The following is a 22,152-nucleotide window of genomic DNA, read 5'->3' as shown; positions in this document are numbered from 1 at the left end:
CCTGGTGGCGGTTGGGGGGCGGGGCTCAAGGGCGGAGGAGCAGGAAGTGGAGGAGATGCGGTGGAGGGCATCGTCGACCACGTCTGGGGGGAAATTGCGGTCCTTGAAGAAGGAGGCCATCTGGGTTGTACGGTATTGGAATTGGTCCTCCTGGGAGCAGATGTGGTGGAGTCGAAGGAATTGGGAATATGGGATGGCGTTTTTACAGGGGACAGGGTGGGAGGAGGTGTAGTCTGGGTAGCTGTGGGAGTCGGTCAGTTTATAGTAAATGTCCGTGTTGATTCGGTCGCCCGAGATAGAAATGGAAAGGTCTAGGAAGGGGAGGGAGGAGTCTGAGACGGTCCAGGTGAATTTGAGGTCAGGGTGGAAGATGTTGGTAAAGTGGATGAACTGTTCAACTTCCTCGTGGGAGCACGAGGCAGTGCCAATACAGCCATCGATGTAGCGGAGGAAAAGGTGGGGGGTGGTGCCAGTGTAGCTGCGGAAGATGGACTGTTTCACATATCCTACGAAGAGGCAGGCATAGCTGGGGCCCATGCGGGTGCCCATGGCTACTCCTTTGGTTTGGAGGAAGTGGGAGGATTGGAAAGAGAAGTTGTTCTGGGTGAGGACCAGTTCAGTCAGTCGAAGGAGGGTGTCAGTGGAAGGGTCCTGGTTGGTACGGCAGTAAAGGAAGAAGTGGAGGGCTTTGAGTCCCTCGTGACGGGGGATGGAGGTGTATAGGGATTGATGTCCATGGTGAAGATAAGGCGTTGGGGACCAGGGAAGCGAAAATCGTGGAGGGCGTGGGTGGTGTCCTGAACGTAGGTGGGGAGTTCTTGGACTAAGGGGGACAGGACCGTGTCGAGGTATGCAGAGATGGGTTCGGTGGGGCAGGAGCAGGCTGAGACACTACCTAAGGCCCTGCCATTAATTGTCTAAGTCCTGCACCTTTGTTGTATCAAAATGCAATACTTCACATTTATCTAAACTGAATTCCATCTGCTATTTTTCAGCCCATTGAACCATTTGATCAAGATCTTTTTGTAATTTTAGAAAACCTTCTTCTCTCTCTCCAATGCCACCAATTTTGGTGTCATCCACAAACTTACTAACCATGCTTTCTATATTCTCATCCAAATCATTAATATAAATGACAAACAAAAAAGGACCCAGAACTGATCCCTGTGGAACATCGCTGGTGACAGACCTCCAATTCGAAAACTAACCTCGACCAGCACTCTCTGTCTCCTGCTGTTCAACCAATTGTGTATGCAATTGGCAAAGGCATCCAATCTCCTATATCTTTCATCCAAGCCATAATCCAGCTGTCATCTCCCATCAATCAGAGTAGGTTCCCATCAACCCCAATGTCCTCTCCACTTCCTGAACCCACATGATCTCATTTTTATGAATGATCCTGATGCAGAATCTTCTGGATGTTCACATTTACAAAGGGAGTCCTCACCTGCCTTATTAGTCTCTGATCAGTTGATGCTGCTTCAGTGTTACATTAAACCTGATCTCTCACCCCTTCCTGTTCTGTACATGCCCTGACACATCAGGTCACCTGTTTCTGCGGAACTGTCCAACCCTCAGCTCTAGGAGCACAGGGAGTGAGGATCGGAGTGCATTTGGCTTTCTGGGGAGAGGACTTCTTCAGTGAAGGAGAGAGAGAAACATTAAAGGAATATTGGAGCGTTTCACCTGCAGTCGCAGGAGGCCTTGCTGGAAATGTTGCTTTCTTGTTGCTGTGACAGGAAGCTGAGCTGCTGGAGTGGAGGCTGCTGCTTCTTGAACATTTCAGCATTACTGCTTTACCGCGGGCGGATTCCTGCCCTACTGCTGAATGTTTCTTCTGTAAAATAACTCAAATCAGCAGAGAATAAACAGGAAGAAACATTATCAAAGTTTAACTTATAATACAATAGATTTCTGTAGAATTGTGCAAGGAACAGTATAGCTCAGGAACAGGCTGAATTTCCTCAGCTGCCTGAGGAAGAAGAGACGTTGTTGTGCCTTCTTGACCATCACATCTACTTGGGAAGTGCAGGACAGATTGCCAGTTAGCACCACTCCTGGTAACCTGACACTCTCCACCCTCTCACCCTCCTCTCCATTGATGTAGATGGGGACGTATTCTCCTCCTTTCTTTCTGAAGTCACTGATCAGTTCTTTCGTTTTGGCAGCATTGAGAGAAAATATTATCATTGCGCCATGTCACCAAGCTCTCTATCTCCTTTCTGTGTTTTGACTCATTGTTGTTAGATAGCTGTCTTACCACGGTGGTTTCATCAAAGAACTTGTAGATGATGTTCATTTGGAATTTGGCAATACAGGGAGTACAGTAGGGGGCTGAGGACGCATCCTTGGGGGTCTCCAGTGTTGAGTGTTATCATGGAGGAGATGCAGTTGTCTATCTTCACTGATTGCGATCTGTGGGTCAGGAAGCTGAGGATCCAGTTACAGAGGGTGGAGCTGAGACCAAGGTCACGGAGTTTTGAGATCAGCGTCGCCCCAGTGCTGAGCCCCATTACTATACTCGATGGTTGTGGTGATGGTGGTGGCGATGGTTGTGGTGACGGTTGTGGTGACGGTTGTGGCGATGGTGGTGGTGGTGATGTTTGTGGTGGTGATGGTTGTGATGGTTGTGGTGATGGTTGTAGCAATGGTTGTGGTGATGGTGGTGGCGATGGTTGTGGCGATGGTTGTGGCGATGGTGGTGGTGGTGATGGTTGTGGTTGTGATGGTTGTGGTGATGGTTGTAGCAATGGTTGTAGCGATGGTGGTGGCGATGGTTGTGGCGATGGTGGTGGTGATGGTTGTGGTGACGGTTGTGGCGATGGTGGTGGTGGTGATGGTTGTGGTGGTGATGGTTGTGATGGTTGTGGTGATGGTTGTAGCAATGGTTGTAGCGATGGTGGTGGCGATGGTTGTGGCGATGGTGGTGGTGATGGTTGTGGTGATGGTGGTGGCGATGGTTGTGGTGTTGGTTGTGGTGTTGGTTGTGGTGATGGTGGTGGCGATGGTGGTGGTGATGGTAGTGGTGATGGTCGTGGTGGCGATGGTGGTGGCGATGGTGGTGGCGATGGTGGTGGCGATGGTGGTGGCGATAGTTGTGGCGATGGTGGTGGTGATGGTTATGGCGATGGTTGTGGCGGTGGTGATGGTGGTGGCGATGGTGGTGGTGATGGTTGTGGCGATGGTGGTGATGATTGTGGCGATGGTGGTGGCGATGGTTGTGGAGATGGTTGTGGAGATGGTTGTGGAGATGGTTGTGGCGATGGTGGTGGTGATGGTAGTGGTGATAGTTGTGGCGATGGTGGTGGTGATGGTAGTGGTGATGGTGGTGGCGATGGTGGTGGTGATGGTTGTGGTGATGGTGGTGGCGATGGTTGTGGAGATGGTTGTGGTGATGGTGGTGATGGTGGTGGCGATGGTGGTGGTGATGGTAGTGGTGATAGTTGTGGCGATGGTGGTGGTGATGGTAGTGGTGATGGTGGCGATGAACTGTCCCTCTACCCCCTCCCCCCACCACGCCCTGGGGAACTGTCCCTCCCCTCCTCCCCCACCCCACCTGGGGGAACTGTCCCTCCCCCCCACCCCCTGTCCTGGGGAGCTGTCCCTCCCCCCCTCCCCCGCCCCCTGTCCTGGGTAACAGACTGCAGAGTGAAGGCACTGAATGAGCTGCTGGAATGACTGACCTTGGCACAGAGCTGTCCTTGTTGTCCCAGTGGTTTCTGTTTGAAAGCGGATCTCTGTGTGGTTTCCACCTGCATGGCGGGTGGGTTCTGATACGGGGGTGTGCGTAATGGCCTCTTGCTGCTCCGGGGTTGGGGATCTGAAAAGGATCAGAAAGGGCTTGAATCTCCATTGTCACTCATTAAATCCTGCTCTGCTCCAGTTAACGGGGTGACAGAAATGGAGTTTGATTTTCAATTCTGTAGCATCTAACTGTCAGGATGTTCCAAAGCATTTTACAGCAAAGACCCATTTTTCAGGAAACATAGCAGGCAGTTCATCCAAAACGAGATTCCATAAACAAGTACATGATAATGAGCAGATAGTCTGTTAAGTTATAAACTTGCTGCAGTCCTCACAATGTTGTTGGAGGGAGAAAGACCTGACTCTCTCAGCTCTGGTACCAGTAGTTCTCTCTGTAAACTCCTTCAATCCTGTAAGCTCACCATTATATCAGCTGTCCTCCAACCCTGGGCTCTTTGAGTTCTTGATGCTTTATCAGTGGCTATATCTTTGACTGCATAGGCACTAAAGGCTATTAACACCTTCCTAACCCTCTCTCCCTCCTTAAAACCTACTTCATATTCTGAGATTTTCAATATCTGCCACAATAACACCTTACAATGACTCTGTCAATGTTCTAGCCTATTGCCTTGAAGTGTGGTGCTACCTAAATGTATTTAGTTGTAAAGCAGCAATGTGAGCTGGACTTTAGAATCAAATTGTTTACTATAATGCATGGGACTTTTGACAATACTACTTAGGTTAAAGAAAATTTTGAAACTCACAACTCTCCCTATTGTCTCCCTCTCCTGCAGTATCCAGATAATTAATGATTAAACTGTAGAGTCCTGAAGAATTGGTACCTCTCAGACCAGCTGGCTACTGAGGATGCTGTGCTAGAGTTACCAATCTCAGACAGAGTGGATCAGACACAGCAGAGGAACTACGGCCTTCTCATCTCAGGTGAAAATAACTGGACTTGGAGGTCACTGACAGTGTTGGCAGGACATAGAACATTACAGCGCAGAGGCCCTTCAGCCCTTGATGTTGCACTGACCAGTGAAACCAAACTGAAGCCCATCTAACCTCCATATGTTTATCCAATCGAGCTGAATCCAGAAATAGTGTGTGTGGAGACCCCAAAACACCCACCCTCCATCACAGTCTCATCTCCAAGATTCTCAAAATCTGTTGAGAACAGTCTTCCTCCTTCACTGCACTTCCCACTGTCACCCAACATCAAGCTAAAGGCAAGAGACAAAGCAGATGTCATTTTCCCAAGACCAGGTATAGTTTAGAAGCAGCTGGAAATCAGGATTCTTACGCAGAGGCTGAATGAAGGTGGACTGATAATGGCTCAGGAGAGGGTCTGTGACTCCAGCTGATGTGTTCTTCCGACAGTTCTGATGGTGTTTGTGTTCACTGCAGAAGAAAGGGAAGCGTTAATTAGTGAGTTGTAACTTGGACATACCTTAACTAGTGCTACCCGGGCACAGTTCCATCATATAGTCCCGAGGTTTTATATTCCTGGCACCAACCCTCTGGAATCTCCTGCAATGTCCACAAATTGAAGATTATTTTCCTGGACTCTGCAACTCAGAGGAAAATCACATCAACAACAAATTACGGAATATCTTTCCACTTTGTGTGAACAATTTGTTGATGAAAATATTGGGGAGTTGGGAAATTGCTGTTTGACTGGATGAGCCAGTGGTCGTGCAATAAAATCTCCAGGAATATATCCGGTACAAATCGGTAACCCTGTGCATTGTTCTAGATGTATTGTCATTATCTAATCACCTGACATTGTTAAATCATCATTCATCTCGCAAAAGACTCATTAATCCAACAAAAACAAAGACTCATAAAACCAAACAAGTGGATCTATAATGTCATTACTTCCTCATGGTTATCACTGACTGGAACATAGAGGGGAGGGGAGAGTGACTGCCTTTGACATTAAGGGAAGGGATGGGATCTCTCTATTAGCTGGAGTCATACCCAGCACATAGGAAGGTGGTTGTAGTTGTTGAAAGTCAGTTATCTCAGCTCCTGACATCTCTGCAGGAGCCCCTCAGGGTAGTGTCCTAGGCCCAACCATCTTCAGCTGCTTCATCAATGACATTCCCTCCATCATAAGGACAGAAGTGGGGATGTTCACTGATGATTGCACAATGTTCAGCATCATTCGTGACTCCTCAGCTACTGAAGCAGTCCATGTTCGGATGCAACAAGATCTAGATGTTACACAGGCTTAGGCCAAAATGTGCCCAAAAACATTCTTACTTATCCCACACCAAGCAATAACCACCTCCAAGACAAGAAAATCTAGCCATTGCCCTTTGACATTCAATGGCATTACCATCTCTGAATCCTCAGGCTGAAAGTGCCTAATGAGTTTTTGAAGATCTGATCAGAATGATTACAACACGATGTGTGCTTTGCTAGAAAGTAAATTTATTAGCTTAATCTAATTTGCATAAAAGCAAATGAATGAGTGAATCTATCAGCTTGAAGTACTTTAGACATGTTCACCAAGTGATCCTCACTGCCTCCTGGCATCCAGGGAGCCTGGATGACATCTGCCTATTGGAGCTCTGTCTCAGTTTCCAGGGCGTCAGTCCGAGGGTGAAAGCTCCCCGTATGAATACCATTCTGAATCTGATATTGCCATCTCAGAGTATTTTTCCCAAGTATTCCTAAGTGCTTGTTGGTCATAAGCAAATTCAGGTGTCACTGCAAAACAGCCTGTTCCCAATAGAAGGCCATTAAAGTTACCTTCCAGCAAAAACAGGCTGCTTTTACGCTAACAGAAATAGAAATTGCTGGAAAAGCTCAGCCGGTCTGGCAGCATCTGTGGAGAGAAATCAGAGTTAATGTTTCAGATCTAATAACCCTTCCTCAGAACCCAGCTTTCACACTAAGTCTGTTTTCATGTATTTTCCTTCAATTTTTTTTTATTTCTATGTCCAATTAATCTTTAAGAATTTGATTTGGGGAAGTATATGGAGATATACTCCACCTGAGATATGGAGTCCAGAACTGAACAGAGGAATCAAGACAGAGTCTAACCCAAGTTCTCTACATTTGTGTTCAGGAGTAGACCATTCAGCCTCTTGAGCCTGTCCGACCATTCAGTGAGATTATTGCGGATCTGTGGCCCAACTCCATGTTACCTTTGGCCCATACCCCTAATGTCTCTGCTGACAGCAAATTATCTCTCTCTAAAATTAACAAGTGATCCAGCATCCACTTCCATTTATGGAAAAGATTTCAAAATCTCTCCCAACCTTTGTGTGTGTAAGTGCATTCCAACATCTCTCCTGAACAGTCTGGCCCTAATTCTCAGATGATGCCCTCAGTCTGGAATCCCCAAATCTTTACTCTGTCTTCACCTGTTAATATCGTGAAGATTTTGATCAGATCACTCCTTAACCTTCTAAAATATAGAGAAAGCAGACATAATTTATATAATCGCTCTTCGCAACTTCATCCCTGAAGTCCAGGTCTCATTTCTTGGAAACCTACATTGTATTCCTGCAAGGCCAATCTGTCCTTCCTATGGCTTGGTGCCCAGATCTGCCCATAGTACTCCAAATGGGGTCTAACCAGGCTTTGTATCATTAGAGTTATCATCTCCATGGTGATGGCACTGGCATCACCGCCCGCATCCTTCTCCTTCTCTCCTTTCTCATCTTTTTCTTCCTTCCTTTCTTTCCTTCTTTCTTTCTTCATCGTCTGACATCATGGGGAAGGCAGAGCAGTGCTCGGTGGGTCATTTCCTGCAGCAAGTGGCAGTGCCCAGAGCGGGGGCCTGGAATGAGGGCTCCTGACTGTGGTAGGCCCGAGGCATGGACTCTTGGCAGGGTCATTGTAGCTATACCTGGAGTGGGGACTGTTGGAGGCCTGGGACACCCTGCTGGGCTGGGTTTGAAGACACTTGTACAGAAGATGACCTCTATTTATGTAATTTCTTTCTATTCTTTTTGTAACTCAAAATGGCATCGGATTGTGGCAACAAAACACTTTTCGCTATATCTTTTTGGCTTGTCCTAGGATGGATGTGTTGTCGCAGTCAAAGTGGTGTCCTTCCTTATCTGTATGTAAGGATACTAATGAGAGAGAGTCATGTCTTTTTGTGGCTAATTGATGTTCATGTATCTTGGTGGCTAACTTTTCTTGCAACTTATTTTGTAAATGACAATAGTTTAACTTGTTGTCTGTATAGGGTCTTTCAAGTTCATTAGCTGCTGTTTTAGTGTGTGGGTGGGTTTGTGGGCTACCATGATGCCAAGAGGTCTGAGAAGTCTGTCATCTTACAAAATACTGTGCAAGGACTGTAACAAACATTACATCAGACAAACAGGCAGTAAAACTAGCCACCAAAGTACATAAACATCAACTAGCCACAAAAAGACATGACCCACGCACACTAGTATCTTTACATATAGATGAGGAAGGACACCACTTCTACTGGGACAACACATCTATTCTAAGACAAACCAAACAGAGACACGTGTGAGAATTCCTAGAAGCATGGCACTCCAACCGGAACTCTGTCAACAAACATATTGACTTGGATCCTATATACCACTACCTGAGAAAAATAACAGGAAATGACATCACCAACCCAAGGAAACCTAAACATACAAATAGAAAGAGGGCCAGACCACCAGTGCTTCATCCAGAGGCTCACTGATGATGTTACCGAGTATGGTGACAAAATATCTGAAAACAAACTTTCCAGCTTAGCGAGCAAACCTACATCCAGAATCTCAACCTGAGCTACAAACCTTCTCAAAACTCACCACAGAGGAACTTTGATTATCCCGAACGAGATGGGCAGGCACTATTTTGTTTGGATAACTGATTATTCGGTTAATTGATTCAATGCCTCTCCTCTGGGGCTTGGAGTTTTGGGAAGTTTCCTGTTTCCTTGCTCTGCCTGCCTTGCTCCCTCTCTCTGTCTCAGGGTGTATTTCTGAGCAGAGATACACAGTTGTGTGTAAGGGACCTGCAGCATTGCTGAAGCCCCCCTCACTCCCCCACCAAATCAGTTCACTAGCTAAGTCTGCTCCCCATTTAGGAGACTAGGCAGCACCACACCATGCCCGAGACCGCCCCCCCCCCCGTGCGACACCCCACCCTGCCCGGTTCAACCCCACCCATGTCTGCCCCCATCCACATTCCGCCCCCTGTGCCCCCAAACCCCCCACTACCCCCACACTCACATACACACTCACTCACGCAAACACACTCACACACACACTTATACTCACACTCACACACACATACACACACACACTCACACACATACAAACTCGCACACACACTCACTCACACACATACACACTCACACACACATACACACTCACACACACTCATGCACACTCACTCACACACACACACATACACACACTCAAACACACACATACATACACACTTACACACACACACATACATACACACTCACACTCACACATACACACTCACTCACACACACATACATACACATACACACATGCTCACACATTCACATACACACACACTCACACATACTCACTCACACACACACACGCACACACACACATATTCACACACTCACGCACACACATACACACTCACACACTCAAACATACACACATACACACACACACACACAAATGCACACTCACACTCAAACACATGCACACTCACACTCTCCCATTCATACACACATAAACACACACACACTTACACACACATACACACACACATACACTCCTATACACACACACACACCCATACACACTCACACACACATACACACACACACACATACATACTCACACACACACACATGCTCACACACATACACACTCAAACACACACACATCCATACACACTCACATACACACACACGCATACACACTCACACACTCACACTCACTCACACACATACACACGCACACACATATACACACACTCACGCACACACATACACATGCATACACACACACACACTCAAACACACACACATACACACTCACACTCACTCACTCACTCACACACACAAGTACACACTCTCCCACTCATACACACACTCACACACACTTACACACACACATACACATGCACACACACACCCTTACACACACACATACACACACCTACATACACTCACACACACATACACACTCACACACAATCTCACACACACACATACTCACACAGAAACTCATACACACACACACACTCTCACACACACACAAAAACATACACACACACACTCACACATTCACACACACTCTCACACACACTCTCACACACACTCACACACATACACACTCACACTCACTCATACACACAGACTCAGTCACTCACACAGACACACGCACACACACTCACTGACACAGACACACACACTCACACATACACACACACAGACACATATACACACACTCACACACATACACACACTCACACACATACACACATTCACACACATACACACACACACTCTCAAACACACACACGTACATACACACTCACACACACATACATACACACGCACACTCACATACACACTCACACACATACATACTCACACACACACACATACACACTCACTCTCACACACACACACATACACACGCACACACACATATACACACACTCACGCACACATACACACACATACACAATCACACACACATACATACATACACTCACACACACTCACACTCAAACACACATACATACACACACACATACACACACTCACACACACACATGCTCACACTTTCACACTCACACACACACGCATGCTCACACATACACATACACACACACACTCACATACATACACTCTCACACTCACCCACACACACACGGAAACACATACACACACACTCACTCACACTCACACACACACTCACACATACACACATACTCACACTCATACACACACATACACACGCACACTCACTCACACACATACATACTCACACACACACTCACAAACACACATGCTCACACTCACACATACACACTCACACACACATACTCACATACACACACACACACACATGCTCACACTCACACATACACACACACATAAACACTCACACTCATTCTCACACACGCATACTCACACATACACACACAAACACACACACTCACATACATACATTCACACTCACACACACACAGAAACACATACACACACACACTCACACTCACTCACATACACACTCACACTCACTCACACACACACACATACATACTCACACACACACACACATACACACACACACTCACATACACACGCACGCACACACATATACACACACTCACGCACACACATACACACACATACACAATCACACACACACATACATACATACTCACACACACATACACACTCACACTCACTCACACACACTCACACACATACATACTCACACACACATACACACACATGCTCACACTCACACACACATGCATACTCACACATACACACACACTCACATACATACACTCACACACACACAAACACATACACACACACACTCACACACATACACTCACACACACACATACTCACACACACACACACACACTGACACACACACACACACGCTCACACACACACTCACACGCACTCACACACACGCACACTCACACATACACACACTCACACACATGCACACACTCACACACACACACATACACTCACGCACACTGACACACACACACACATACATACACACACACGTTCACACACATTCACACTCACATACTCACACACGTACACACTCTCAGTCACTCACACAGACACACACAGACTCACACTGACAGACACTCACACACACACTCACACAAACACACACTCACTGACACACACACACACACATACACACACTCACTCACTCACACACACTCACGCACAAACACTCACACTCACTGACACAGACACTCACACATACACACACATACACACACACACATTTACACACATTCACACACACTCGCACATACACACACACACTCACACTCGCACACACATGCACACACAGTCACACACACACACTCATACACACACACACACTCATACACACACACACACTCACACACACGCGCATGCACACACGCGTACACACTCACACACACATGCACATGCACACATTCATGCACAACACACACACGCACAAACACACACTCGCACACACACATCCACGCACACACACACACACACACACATTTACACACACACACTCACACACACACATGCACGCACACACACATACACACATTTACACACACACTCTCACATACACACACACACATTCACACATACACACACACACTCACACCCGCACGCTCTCACACACATACATAGTCACACTCACACACACACACATACACCCAATCACACACACTCACACATATACACACACTCACACACAGTTACACACGTACACACACACACACACGCATGCACACACACACATACACACACTCACGCACACTCACGCACAAACACACAGTTACACACACACATGCATGCACACGCGCACATGCACGCATATGCACACACACACACGCACGCACACGCACATGCATGCACACACACACAACTTTTTACTGCAACTTTTTGTCAAGTTCCACCTTTGCCCTGGACAACGTTGGAGAGATTATCTGGGGAAGAGGGGGGTTCAGGGTACACCCCTGTGTAGAACTCCAGGGAAAGTGTTGTGGGGGAGAGCGAGAGAGGGCGGGAGGTCAGTCATTTGGAGATGGAGTCTGATCTCTCATCGATGTCTAGGACTGTTCTCAGCAGCATTTCAGTAAGCTGAGTTCACTGTAAACAAAAGGTGCAATCAGTGTTGGAAACACATCTTTGATGTAACGTTTCTATCAGGACCTTCGGGTAACCCGATATTTGGATTATTGATATTCGGATAATCGAGGTTCCTCTGTAATTGGAATAGCTTCGCAACCAATTCCTCATATTAAAATCACCTCAGATTAAACTGAGGGACAGCGAGTGTTTGAGTGAAGGATAGTTTTTTAGAACTGATTGTGTGTTCTTTTGGTTTAATCACCTTCAACTTCCCCACACCATGTCATTCATTATGGCGTTGTCAAATCAGTGGCATACTATCAGCCAATCAGATTCATTGATTAGACCCCAGCACCAGCTCATTGGAGAAATCTCTGTTCATGGTTTGCAGCCAATGAGTGAAGCAAAGACCATTGTACGTTTTCAAATAAAAATTATAATATTTTATTGATATAGAGCTATGAGGGGAGAGCGGGGATGAGTTTGGGGATTGGTACAGGGCTATGGTGAGAGTCATAGAGTCATAGAGATGTACAGCATGGAAACAGACCCTTCGGTCCAACCCGTCTATGCCGACCAGATATCCCAACACAATCTAGTCCCACCTGCCAGCACCCGGCCCATATCCCTCCAAACCCTTCCTATTCATATACCCATCCAAATGCCCCTTAAATGTCGCAATTGTACCAGCCTCCAACACATCCTCTGGCAGCTCATTCCATACATGTACCACCCTCTGTGTGAAAATGTTGCCCCTTAGGTCTCTTTTATATCTTTCCCCTTTCACCCTAAACCTATGCCATCTATTTCTGGACTCCCCAAATAGACTTTGTCTATTTACCCTGTCCATGCCCCTCATGATTCTATAAACCTCTATAAGGTCACCCCTCAGCCTCCGACGCTCCAGAGAAAACAGCCCCAGCCTGTTCAGCCTCTCCCTGTAGCTCAGATCCTCCAACCCTGACAACATTCTTGTAAATCTTTTCTGAACCCTTTCAAGTTTCACAACACCTTTCCGATAGAAAGGAGACCAGAATTGCACACAATATTCCAACAGTGGCCTAACCAATGTCCTGTACAGCTGCAATATGACCTCTCAACTCCTGTACTCAATACTCTGGACCAAGAAAGGAAAGCATACCAAACGCCTTCTTCTTATCTATCTGCAACTCTACTTTCAAGGAGTTATGAACCTTCACTCCAAGGTCTCTTTGTTCAGCAACACTCCCTAGGACCTTACCATTAAGTGTATAAGTCCTGCTAAGATTTGCTTTCCCAAAATGCAGCACCTTGCATTTATCTGAATTAAACTCCATCTGCCACTTCTCAGCCCATTGGCCCATCTGGTCAAGATCCTGTTGTAATCTGAGGTAACCCTCTTCGCTGTCCACTACACCTCTAATTTTGGTGTCATCTTCAAACTTATTAACTGTACCTCTTATGCTCACATCCAAATCATTTATGTAAATGACAAAAGGTAGAGGACCCAGCATCGATCCTTGTGGCACTCCACTGGTCATAGGCCTCCAGTCTGAAAAACAACCCTCCACCACCACCCTCTGTCTTCCACCTTTGAGCCAGTTCTGTATCCAAATGGCTAGTTCTCCCTGTATTCCGTGAGATCTAACCTTGCTAATCAGTCTCCCATGGGGAATCTTGTCGAACGCCTTACTGAAGTCCATATAGATCACATTTACTGCTCTGCCCTCATCAATCCTCTTTGTTACTTCATCAAAAAACCCAATCAAGTTTGTGAGACATGATTTCCCACGCACAAAGCCATGTTGACTATCCCAAATTAGTCCTTGCCTTTCCAAATACATGTACATCCTGTCCCTCATGATTCCCTCAAACAACTTGCCCACCACTGACATCAGGCTCACTGGTCTATAGTTCCCTGGCTTGTCTTTACCACATTTCTTAAACAGTGGCACCACGTTTGCCAACCTCCAGGTCTTCCAGCACCTCATCTGTGACTATCGATGATACAAATATCTCAGCAAGAGGCCCAGCAATCACTTCCCTAGCTTCCCACAGAGTTCTAGGGTACCCCTGATCAGGTCTTGGCGATTTATACACCTTTACCCATTTCAAGGCATCCAGCACTTCCTCCTCTGTAATCTGGTCTTTTTGCAAGATGTCATCATCTATATTTCTGTAGTCTATATCTTCCATATCCTTTTCCACAGTAAATACTGATGGAAAATACTCATTTAATATCTCCCCCATCTCCTGTGGCTCCACATAAAGGCCGCCTTGCTGATCTTTGAGGGGCCCTATTCTCTCCCTAATTACCTTTTTGTCCTTAATGTATTTGTAAAAACTCTTTGGATTCTCCTTAACCCTATTTGCCAAAGCTATCTCATGTCTCCTTTTTACCCTCCTGATTGCCCTCTTAAGTATACTCCTACTTCCTTTATACTCTTCTAAGGATTCACTCGATCTATCCTGTCTATACCTGACATATGCTTCCTTCTTTTTCTTAACCAAACCCTCAATTTCTTTAGTCATCCAGCATTCCCTATACCTACCAGCCTTCCCTTTCACCCTGACAGGAATATACTTTCTCTGGATTCTTGTTATCTCATTTCTGAAGGCTTCCCATTTTTCAGCCGTCCCTTTACCTGCGAACATCTGCCTCCAATCAGCTTTCAAAAGTTCTCACCTAATATCGTCAAAACTGGTCTTTCTCCAATTTAGAACTTCAACTTTTAGATCTGGTCTATCCTTTTCCATCACTATTTTAAAACGAATAGAATTATGGTCGCTGGCCCCAAAGTGCTCCCCCACTGACACCTCCGTCACCTGCCCTGCCTTATTTCCCAAGAGTAGGTCAAGTTTTACACCTTCTCTAGTAGGTTCATCCACAAACTGAATCAGAAAATTTTCTTGTACACACTTAACAATTTCCTCTCCATCTAAACCCTTAACACTATAGCAGTTCCAGTCGATGTTTGGAAAATCCCCTACCATAACTACCCTATTATTCTTACAGATAACTGAGGTCTCCTTGCAAGTTTGTTTCTCAATTTCCCTCTGACTATTAGGGGGTTTATATTACAATCCCAATAAGGTGATCATCCCTTTCTTATTTCTCAGTTCCACCCAAATAACTTCCCTGGATGTACTTCCGGGAATATCCTCCCTCAGCACAGCTGTAATGCTATCCCTTATCAAAAATGCCACTCCCCCTCCTCTCTTGCCTCCCTTTCTATCTCTCCTGTAGCATTTGTATCCTGGAACATTAAGCTGCCAGTCCTGCCCATCCCTGAGCCACGTTTCCGTAATTGCTATGATATCCCAGTCCCATGTTCCTAACCATGCCCTGAGTTCATCTGCCTTCCCTGTTAGGCCCCTTGCATTGAAATAAATGCAGTTTAATTTATTAGTCCTACCTTGTCCCTGCCTGCCCTGACTGTTTGACTCACTTCTGTTCTCAGCTGTACCCATCTCAGATCGATCTATTTACTCACTATCTCCCTGGGCCACACCCCACCCCACCCCCACCTTACTAGTTTAAATCCTCCCAAGCAGCTCTAGCAAATCCCCCTGCCAGTATATTAGTCCCCTTCCAATTTAGGTGCAATCCGTCATTCTTGTACAGGTCACTTCTACCCCAAAAGAGATTCCAATGATCCAAAAATGGTGAATCCTTCTTCCATAAACCAGCTCCTCAGCCATGCCTTCATCTGCTCTATCCTCCTATTCCTGCCCTCACTAGCTCGTAGCCCTGGGAGTAATCCAGATATTACTATTCTCGAGGACCTCCTTTTTAAATTTCTGCCTAGCTCTCTGTAATCTCCCTTCAGAATCTCAACCATTTCCCTTCCTATATCATTGGTTCCAATGTGGACAATGACCTCCTGCTGGCCCCTCTCCCCCGTGAGAACATTCTGCACCCTCTCTGAGACATCCTTGATCCTGGCACCAGGGAAACAACACACCATTCTGATTTTTCGCTGCTGGCCACAGAAACGTCTGTCTGTACCTCGGACTAGAGAATCCCCTAACACAATTGATCTCTTGGAACCCGACGTGGCTTGGAGAGGGTGGACGCTAGGAAAATGTTTCCATTAGGCGAGAAGACTAGGACCCATGGACACAGCCTTAGAATTAGAGGCGCTAAATGTCTTCAAGGCAGAAATTGATAAATTCTTGATGTCATAAGGAATTAAGGGCTACGGGGAGAATGCGGGTAAGTGGAGTTGAAATGCCCATCAGCCATGATTGAATGGCGGAGTGGACTCAATGGGCCGAATGGCCTTATTTCCGCTCCTATGTCTTATGGTCTTATGGACGTATCCCTCGTTGCATTAGAGCCAGTCTCAATACCAGAAACTTGGTTGTTTGTGCTACGTTCCCCTGAGAATCCATCACCCCCTACATTTTCCAAAACAGCTTACCTGTTTGAAATGGGTATATTCACAAAAGACTCCTGCCCTAGGTGCCAACCTCTCTCACCCTTCCTGAGTTAACCCATCTATGTGACTGTATCTGAGACTTTCCCCCCTTCCTATAACTGCCATCCATCACATGCTGTTGTTGTTGCAAATTCCTCATCGCTTCTATCTGTCTCTCCAACCGATCCACTCAATCTGATAAGATTCGCAGCCAGCAGCATTTATGGCAGATATAATCTGCAGTAACCCTTAAACTCTCTTTAAACTCCCACATCTGACAAGAAGCACATTTCACTGTACTAAAGGCCATTTTTGCTCCTTCACAATCTACAGACCCAGAAAATAACACCGTCTCATTCCTCTACAAACACTGCCCCAGGTTAAATTAATAGTCATGACTTATATTTTAAGTTTAATCAACAGATATATCTCCAAAAACATATAATCAAGAAAGAACCCACTCTACTCACTACTGCAGACTTTCTGTAGATCACATTTAAAACAATGATTAACTTATTTGATTCTGTGCTGTGAACTTTGCCCAACAGTCCCTCAAAGATCAGTTTTGAATTTCACTATTTGTTAATTTTCCCGGATGCACTCCGATGTCCAGTGATCCATGAATTCAAACAGCAAAGGCAGTGTCAGTTTCTCTCTCTCTTTCTCTCCTGCACTGACCTCCCCATGTGCTTCCTTTGTCTGCTCTTCTCCCTTTTAAAACTGCTGTTGTTTTGACTTTTTGTTTCCAAAGTTCGAAAACAATGCAACAGCATATAAAACAGTAATTGTTGCTCCTGGAATTCAAGGAAATCACCTCCAGGACCTAAAATACCTCAAAAAAGGAGCAGCCTGTTACAGACAGAAATTTTTCCTGTCCTCCCTCTTGGATTACCCAGAAGCAACAGTTTAATGTGCCCTCTTCCTATGCAAGACGGAAGGGATAATGGATCCTGAATTCATCTAATCCACAGATGATGTCAGAGGCTTTCAACTGACATATGATTCAACTTCCTTGAGCTTTAGATTAAAGATAATCTCTGTTAGTTCCTCTGTTAGCGAGAGACAAAGACAGAGAGAGAGTTAGAGAGAGAGAGGGGGGAATGGGAACCCTGCAGGGAACTCATTGAATGGAAACTCTAAAAGGTGTTTGTAAGTTTAGAACTTTCTCCCTAACGACACCTTATGGGTCCACTGGGTCCACTTACAGCACGTGACTACAGCTCACTACCAGGGCAACTGGGACAAGTAACAATATTGGCCCAGGCAACATCTCAGGAAAGGATTTTATAAAATTATAAACCTCAAATACAAGTTCACAAACCTTAATTTCCAACATCATAAAGGATAGGCTGGAGCACCAAAATAACATTGGCTGAAAACTGTTATAGAATCTTCTCCCACAGTTTAACAGCAAGGTTTTCAAACATCTCCAGGAAGAGTCTGTATTCCCTCAGTTTCAGATCTGAATTATTGCTGTTTTTATCTGGGAATCCACAGTCTGAGGTAATATTCCTAAAATAATGAAAACTTGTCTTCATATAGCACTTGTCCCGTCCTGCAGGATAACCTAAAGTGATGTCCCAATGTGTTACAGTTTCTAAATTCTCAGTCCTCCTCTCCTGAAGGAATTGGCTTGGATTCTGTCTGACACTCACTCAAACAGCTATTGTTCCAATGCAGGACGACTCAACTGAGATCTGCAGGACATTCAACCGTGGGGGGAGATCACAGTCAACGTTAAAACCAGTGTGCACTTTCCAGTCGGGACCATTGGCTGCTCAGGAGCAGGAATCCCAGCTCAATTTACCCCAGCCCCTGTCAGGGGTTGGGGGTAATTGTTCTGCGATGTCACTGTCATTGTGATGGCATCAGCTAGTTAACTAGTTACCAGTAACCAGTTAACCAAGGTTAGCGGTCAATGGCAGTGTTAGGGAAATGCTTTGGTGACAGAGCAGGTGGGATGGGGTTTAGAGTTGAATTGGGATAAATGGGTATGTGGGAGTGGGAATGGGGAGGGAAGGGGATAGCGGGGGAAGTGCCAGTAAGTCCAGACATGAGGGGAATATAGGAATGCTCCTTGTGAACTTGTCAATGTAACAAAGAGGATTTTAGAACCATCCTTACCCACAGTCACACAGCTCACAAAGACATGAAAACACAGGGAATTCCAGCTTTTCCAGATGTTCCAAATCTTCCAGAGCCATTTTAAATCAAGAAGTTTGTTTTAAAATATTTCTCACAAACAATCAGAAATGGAGAGATCCTTTTCAGTGTGTTACAGAGGCAGCCTCCTCCTGTGTGTATTCGATCACACTATCCCCATGCTCGGGTTAGTGTACAGCTGTAACCATGGCACTCTGTAAGGTACAGATCTGCCCCAAGCTGAGCAATTATTTTCATATGAAACTGGAATCAGTACACACCCAAATCCTGGCTGAACAAGTGAGTAGGTGGAGTTTATTCAGTACTCGCCTGAGATAGGAGTTATTGTATACATTGTATTTACTGCTGCTCTGAGAAACACTGTTGGACTGGGGTGGACAAAGTTAAAAATCACACAACACCAGGTTATAGTCCAACAGGTTTAATTGGAAGTACAAGCTTTTGGAGCGCTGTTCCTTCGTCAGGTAGCTGTTGGGCATGATCATAGGAAACAGAATTTATAAGTGAAAGATCAAAGTGTCATTACAACTGATGCAGTGTATTAGACAAACCTAGATTGCTGTTAACATAGAACATAGAACAGTACAACACAGAGCAGGCCCTTCGGTCTTCAATGTTGTGCCAACCTTTTATGCTACTCTAAGATCAGACTAACCTATATACTCTTCATTGTACTATCATCCATGTGCCTATCCAAGAGTCGCTTAAATGTCTCTAATGTCTCTGACTCTATCACCACCACTGGCAGTGCACTTCACACACCCACCACTCTCTGTGTAAAGAACCTACCTCTGACATCTCCCCTAAACCTTCCTCTAATCACCATAAAATTATGCCCCTTCATGAGAGACATTTCCACTCTGGGAAAAAGTCTCTGGCTTTCCACTCTATCTATGCCTCTTATCATCTTCTATGAAATCACCTCTCATCCTTCTTCACTCCAATGAGAAAAGCTCTAGCTCCCTCAATCTTTCTTCATAAGACATGCCCTCCAGTCCAGGCAGCATCCTGGTAAATCTCCTCTGCACTCTCTCTAAAGCTTCCACATCCTTCCAATAATGAGGTAACCAGAACTGAACACAACATTCCAAGTGTGGTCTAACCAGGACTGCAGCATAACCTCGCGGCTCTTAAACTTAATCCATCTGCTAATGAAACTCAACATTCCATACACCTGAACAACCCTATCAACTTGGGTGGCAACTTTAAGAGATCTATGGACATGGACCCCAAGATCCCTCTGTTCCTCCACACTGCCAAGAATCCTGCCTTTAACCCTGTATTCTGCATTCAAATTCAACTTTCCAAAATGAATCACTTCACACTTTTCCAGCTTCAACTCCATCTGCCACTTACCAGCTCAGTTCTGCATCCTGTTAATGTCCCGTTGCAACCTACAATAGCCCTCCACACTATCTACCACTCCACCAACCTTTGTGTCATCCACAAACTTTACTAACTCACCCTTCCACTTCCTCATCCAGGTCATTTATAAAAATCACAAAGAGCAGACGTCTCAAAACTGATCCCTGCGGAACATCACTGGTCACCGAGCTCCAGGCGGAATACTTTCCATCTACTACCACCCTCTATCTTCTATGACCCAGCCAATTCTGTATCCAGACAGCCAGATTTCCCTGTATCCCATGGCTCCTTACTTTCCACATGAGCCTACCATGGGGAACCTTATCAAAAGCCTTGGTAAAATCCATGTACACCACATCTACTGCTCTACCTTCAATGTATTTTGTCACATCCACAAAGAATTCAGTTATGCTTGTGAGGCATGATCTGCCCCTCACAAAGCCATGCTAACTATCTCTAATCAAACTATGCTTCTCCACAAATCCTGTCTCTCAGGATCCTTTCCAATAATTTGCCCACCACCAACGTAAGACTGACTGGTCTGTAATTCCCAGGATTATCCCTATTCCCTTTCTCGAACTGCCACCCTCCAGTCATCTGGCAGTACTCCAGTGGACGGTGAGGACACAAAGATCATCACCAAAGGCGCGCAATCTCTTACCTCCTCACCCATCCCCCATCCAACTTCACAACACACCACCTCTCTCTCCCCCACCTATCCCCCATCCACCACCACAAAACACCAGCTCTTCCTCCTCACCCATCCCCTATCCAGCAACGTACCCTACCCCTCCACCTCTCCCTCACCTCACCCCCTTCACCACCCCCATACTCCTTCTCAGACCCCCATCCCACTCCGCAGCCCAACCCCCTCCCAATCTCCTTTCTCTCCCACTCCCCACCACATGTCATCACCTTTCCGCCCTCCCCTAGCCCATCAGCCACCATGGGACCCCACTATCACCCCTGACCTTGAACTCTCTGAGGCCGAACGGTCTGTCCTCAGGAAAAGGCTCACGTTTGTTTTCTTCCAGCTCCACGTCAATGAATTCTGGATCTGTCGCCACGTGAAGCTCTTCCGCTGCCTCCACCTCTGTGCTTTGTTCTTTGACAGAAACTCCCAACCTCCCTCCGATGACCCCTTCTCCCACCTCCAACCTTCCTCCTCCACCTGGTCACCCCCTGAAGGCCTTATACTTGCTCTAGACCCCTTCATTGCTGACTGCTGATCTAACATCAGCCACCTCAATTTCTCCACACCCCCTCACCCACTCCAACCTCCTCCCCTCTGAATGTGCAGTGCTCCCTCCCTGTGCAACAACCCCTGGTTCACCGTCAAACCCGCTGACAAAGGCGGGATGGTCGTAGTCTGGAGAATGGACCTCTATGTCACAGAGGCCGAACGACAACTCTCCGACACCTCGTCCTACCTCTCCCTTGCCCATGACCCCACCACGACCCATCAGGCCAAAATCTCCCGCACTGTCTGTGCCCTCATTGTCTCCGGTGATCTCCCTTCCTCAGCCTCCAAACTCATAGTCCCCCAGCCCCGCTCTGACTCAGTTCTACCTACTCCCAGGATCCACAAGCCCAACTACTCTGGCAGACCCATCGTCTCGGCATGCTCTTGCCCCACCAAACTCACCTCGTCCTACCTCAACTCCATCCTCTCCTCCT

General features: G+C 46.1%; 1 protein-coding gene and 1 long non-coding RNA gene across 5 annotated transcripts in view; one reads left to right on the top strand and one right to left on the bottom strand.

Annotated features, from left to right (window-relative positions):
• Window positions 1–5,487, top strand: part of LOC148142235 (uncharacterized) — a 29,231-nt gene extending 23,744 nt beyond the window's left edge. Inside the window, exon 4 of the long non-coding RNA XR_015751952.1 lies at window positions 4,539–5,487. This is a non-coding gene — a long non-coding RNA (uncharacterized LOC148142235). The remainder of the gene's footprint in view (window positions 1–4,538) is intronic.
• LOC122540566 (uncharacterized) overlaps window positions 1–19,265 on the bottom strand; it is a 36,824-nt gene extending 17,559 nt beyond the window's left edge. The window contains exons 1-4 of one of the 4 annotated variants that reach the window (XM_043676433.2): window positions 19,072–19,265; window positions 5,048–5,145; window positions 3,684–3,820; window positions 1,687–1,837 (exon numbers count right to left, since the gene is read on the bottom strand). In XM_043676433.2, the coding sequence (XP_043532368.1) occupies window positions 1,687–1,837; window positions 3,684–3,820; window positions 5,048–5,145; window positions 19,072–19,151 (466 nt within the window). In that variant the 5' untranslated portion in view covers window positions 19,152–19,265. Of the gene's footprint in view, window positions 1–1,686; window positions 1,838–3,683; window positions 3,821–5,047; window positions 5,146–5,194; window positions 5,275–18,268; window positions 18,347–19,071 lie in introns of those variants that run through there. The other 3 variants (XM_043676432.2, XM_043676437.2, XM_087976285.1) reach the window with 3 other exon arrangements.
• Between the last annotated feature and the right edge of the window lie 2,887 nt (window positions 19,266–22,152).

Source organism: Chiloscyllium plagiosum, unplaced genomic scaffold (assembly GCF_037043375.1).
Source record: "Chiloscyllium plagiosum isolate Xiang-an unplaced genomic scaffold, Cpla_swu_hap1 HiC_scaffold_29, whole genome shotgun sequence".
NCBI lineage: Eukaryota > Metazoa > Chordata > Chondrichthyes > Orectolobiformes > Hemiscylliidae > Chiloscyllium > Chiloscyllium plagiosum.
The sequence above is the reverse complement of the archived record's forward strand: the minus strand, read 5'-3'. Positions and strand labels throughout refer to the sequence as shown.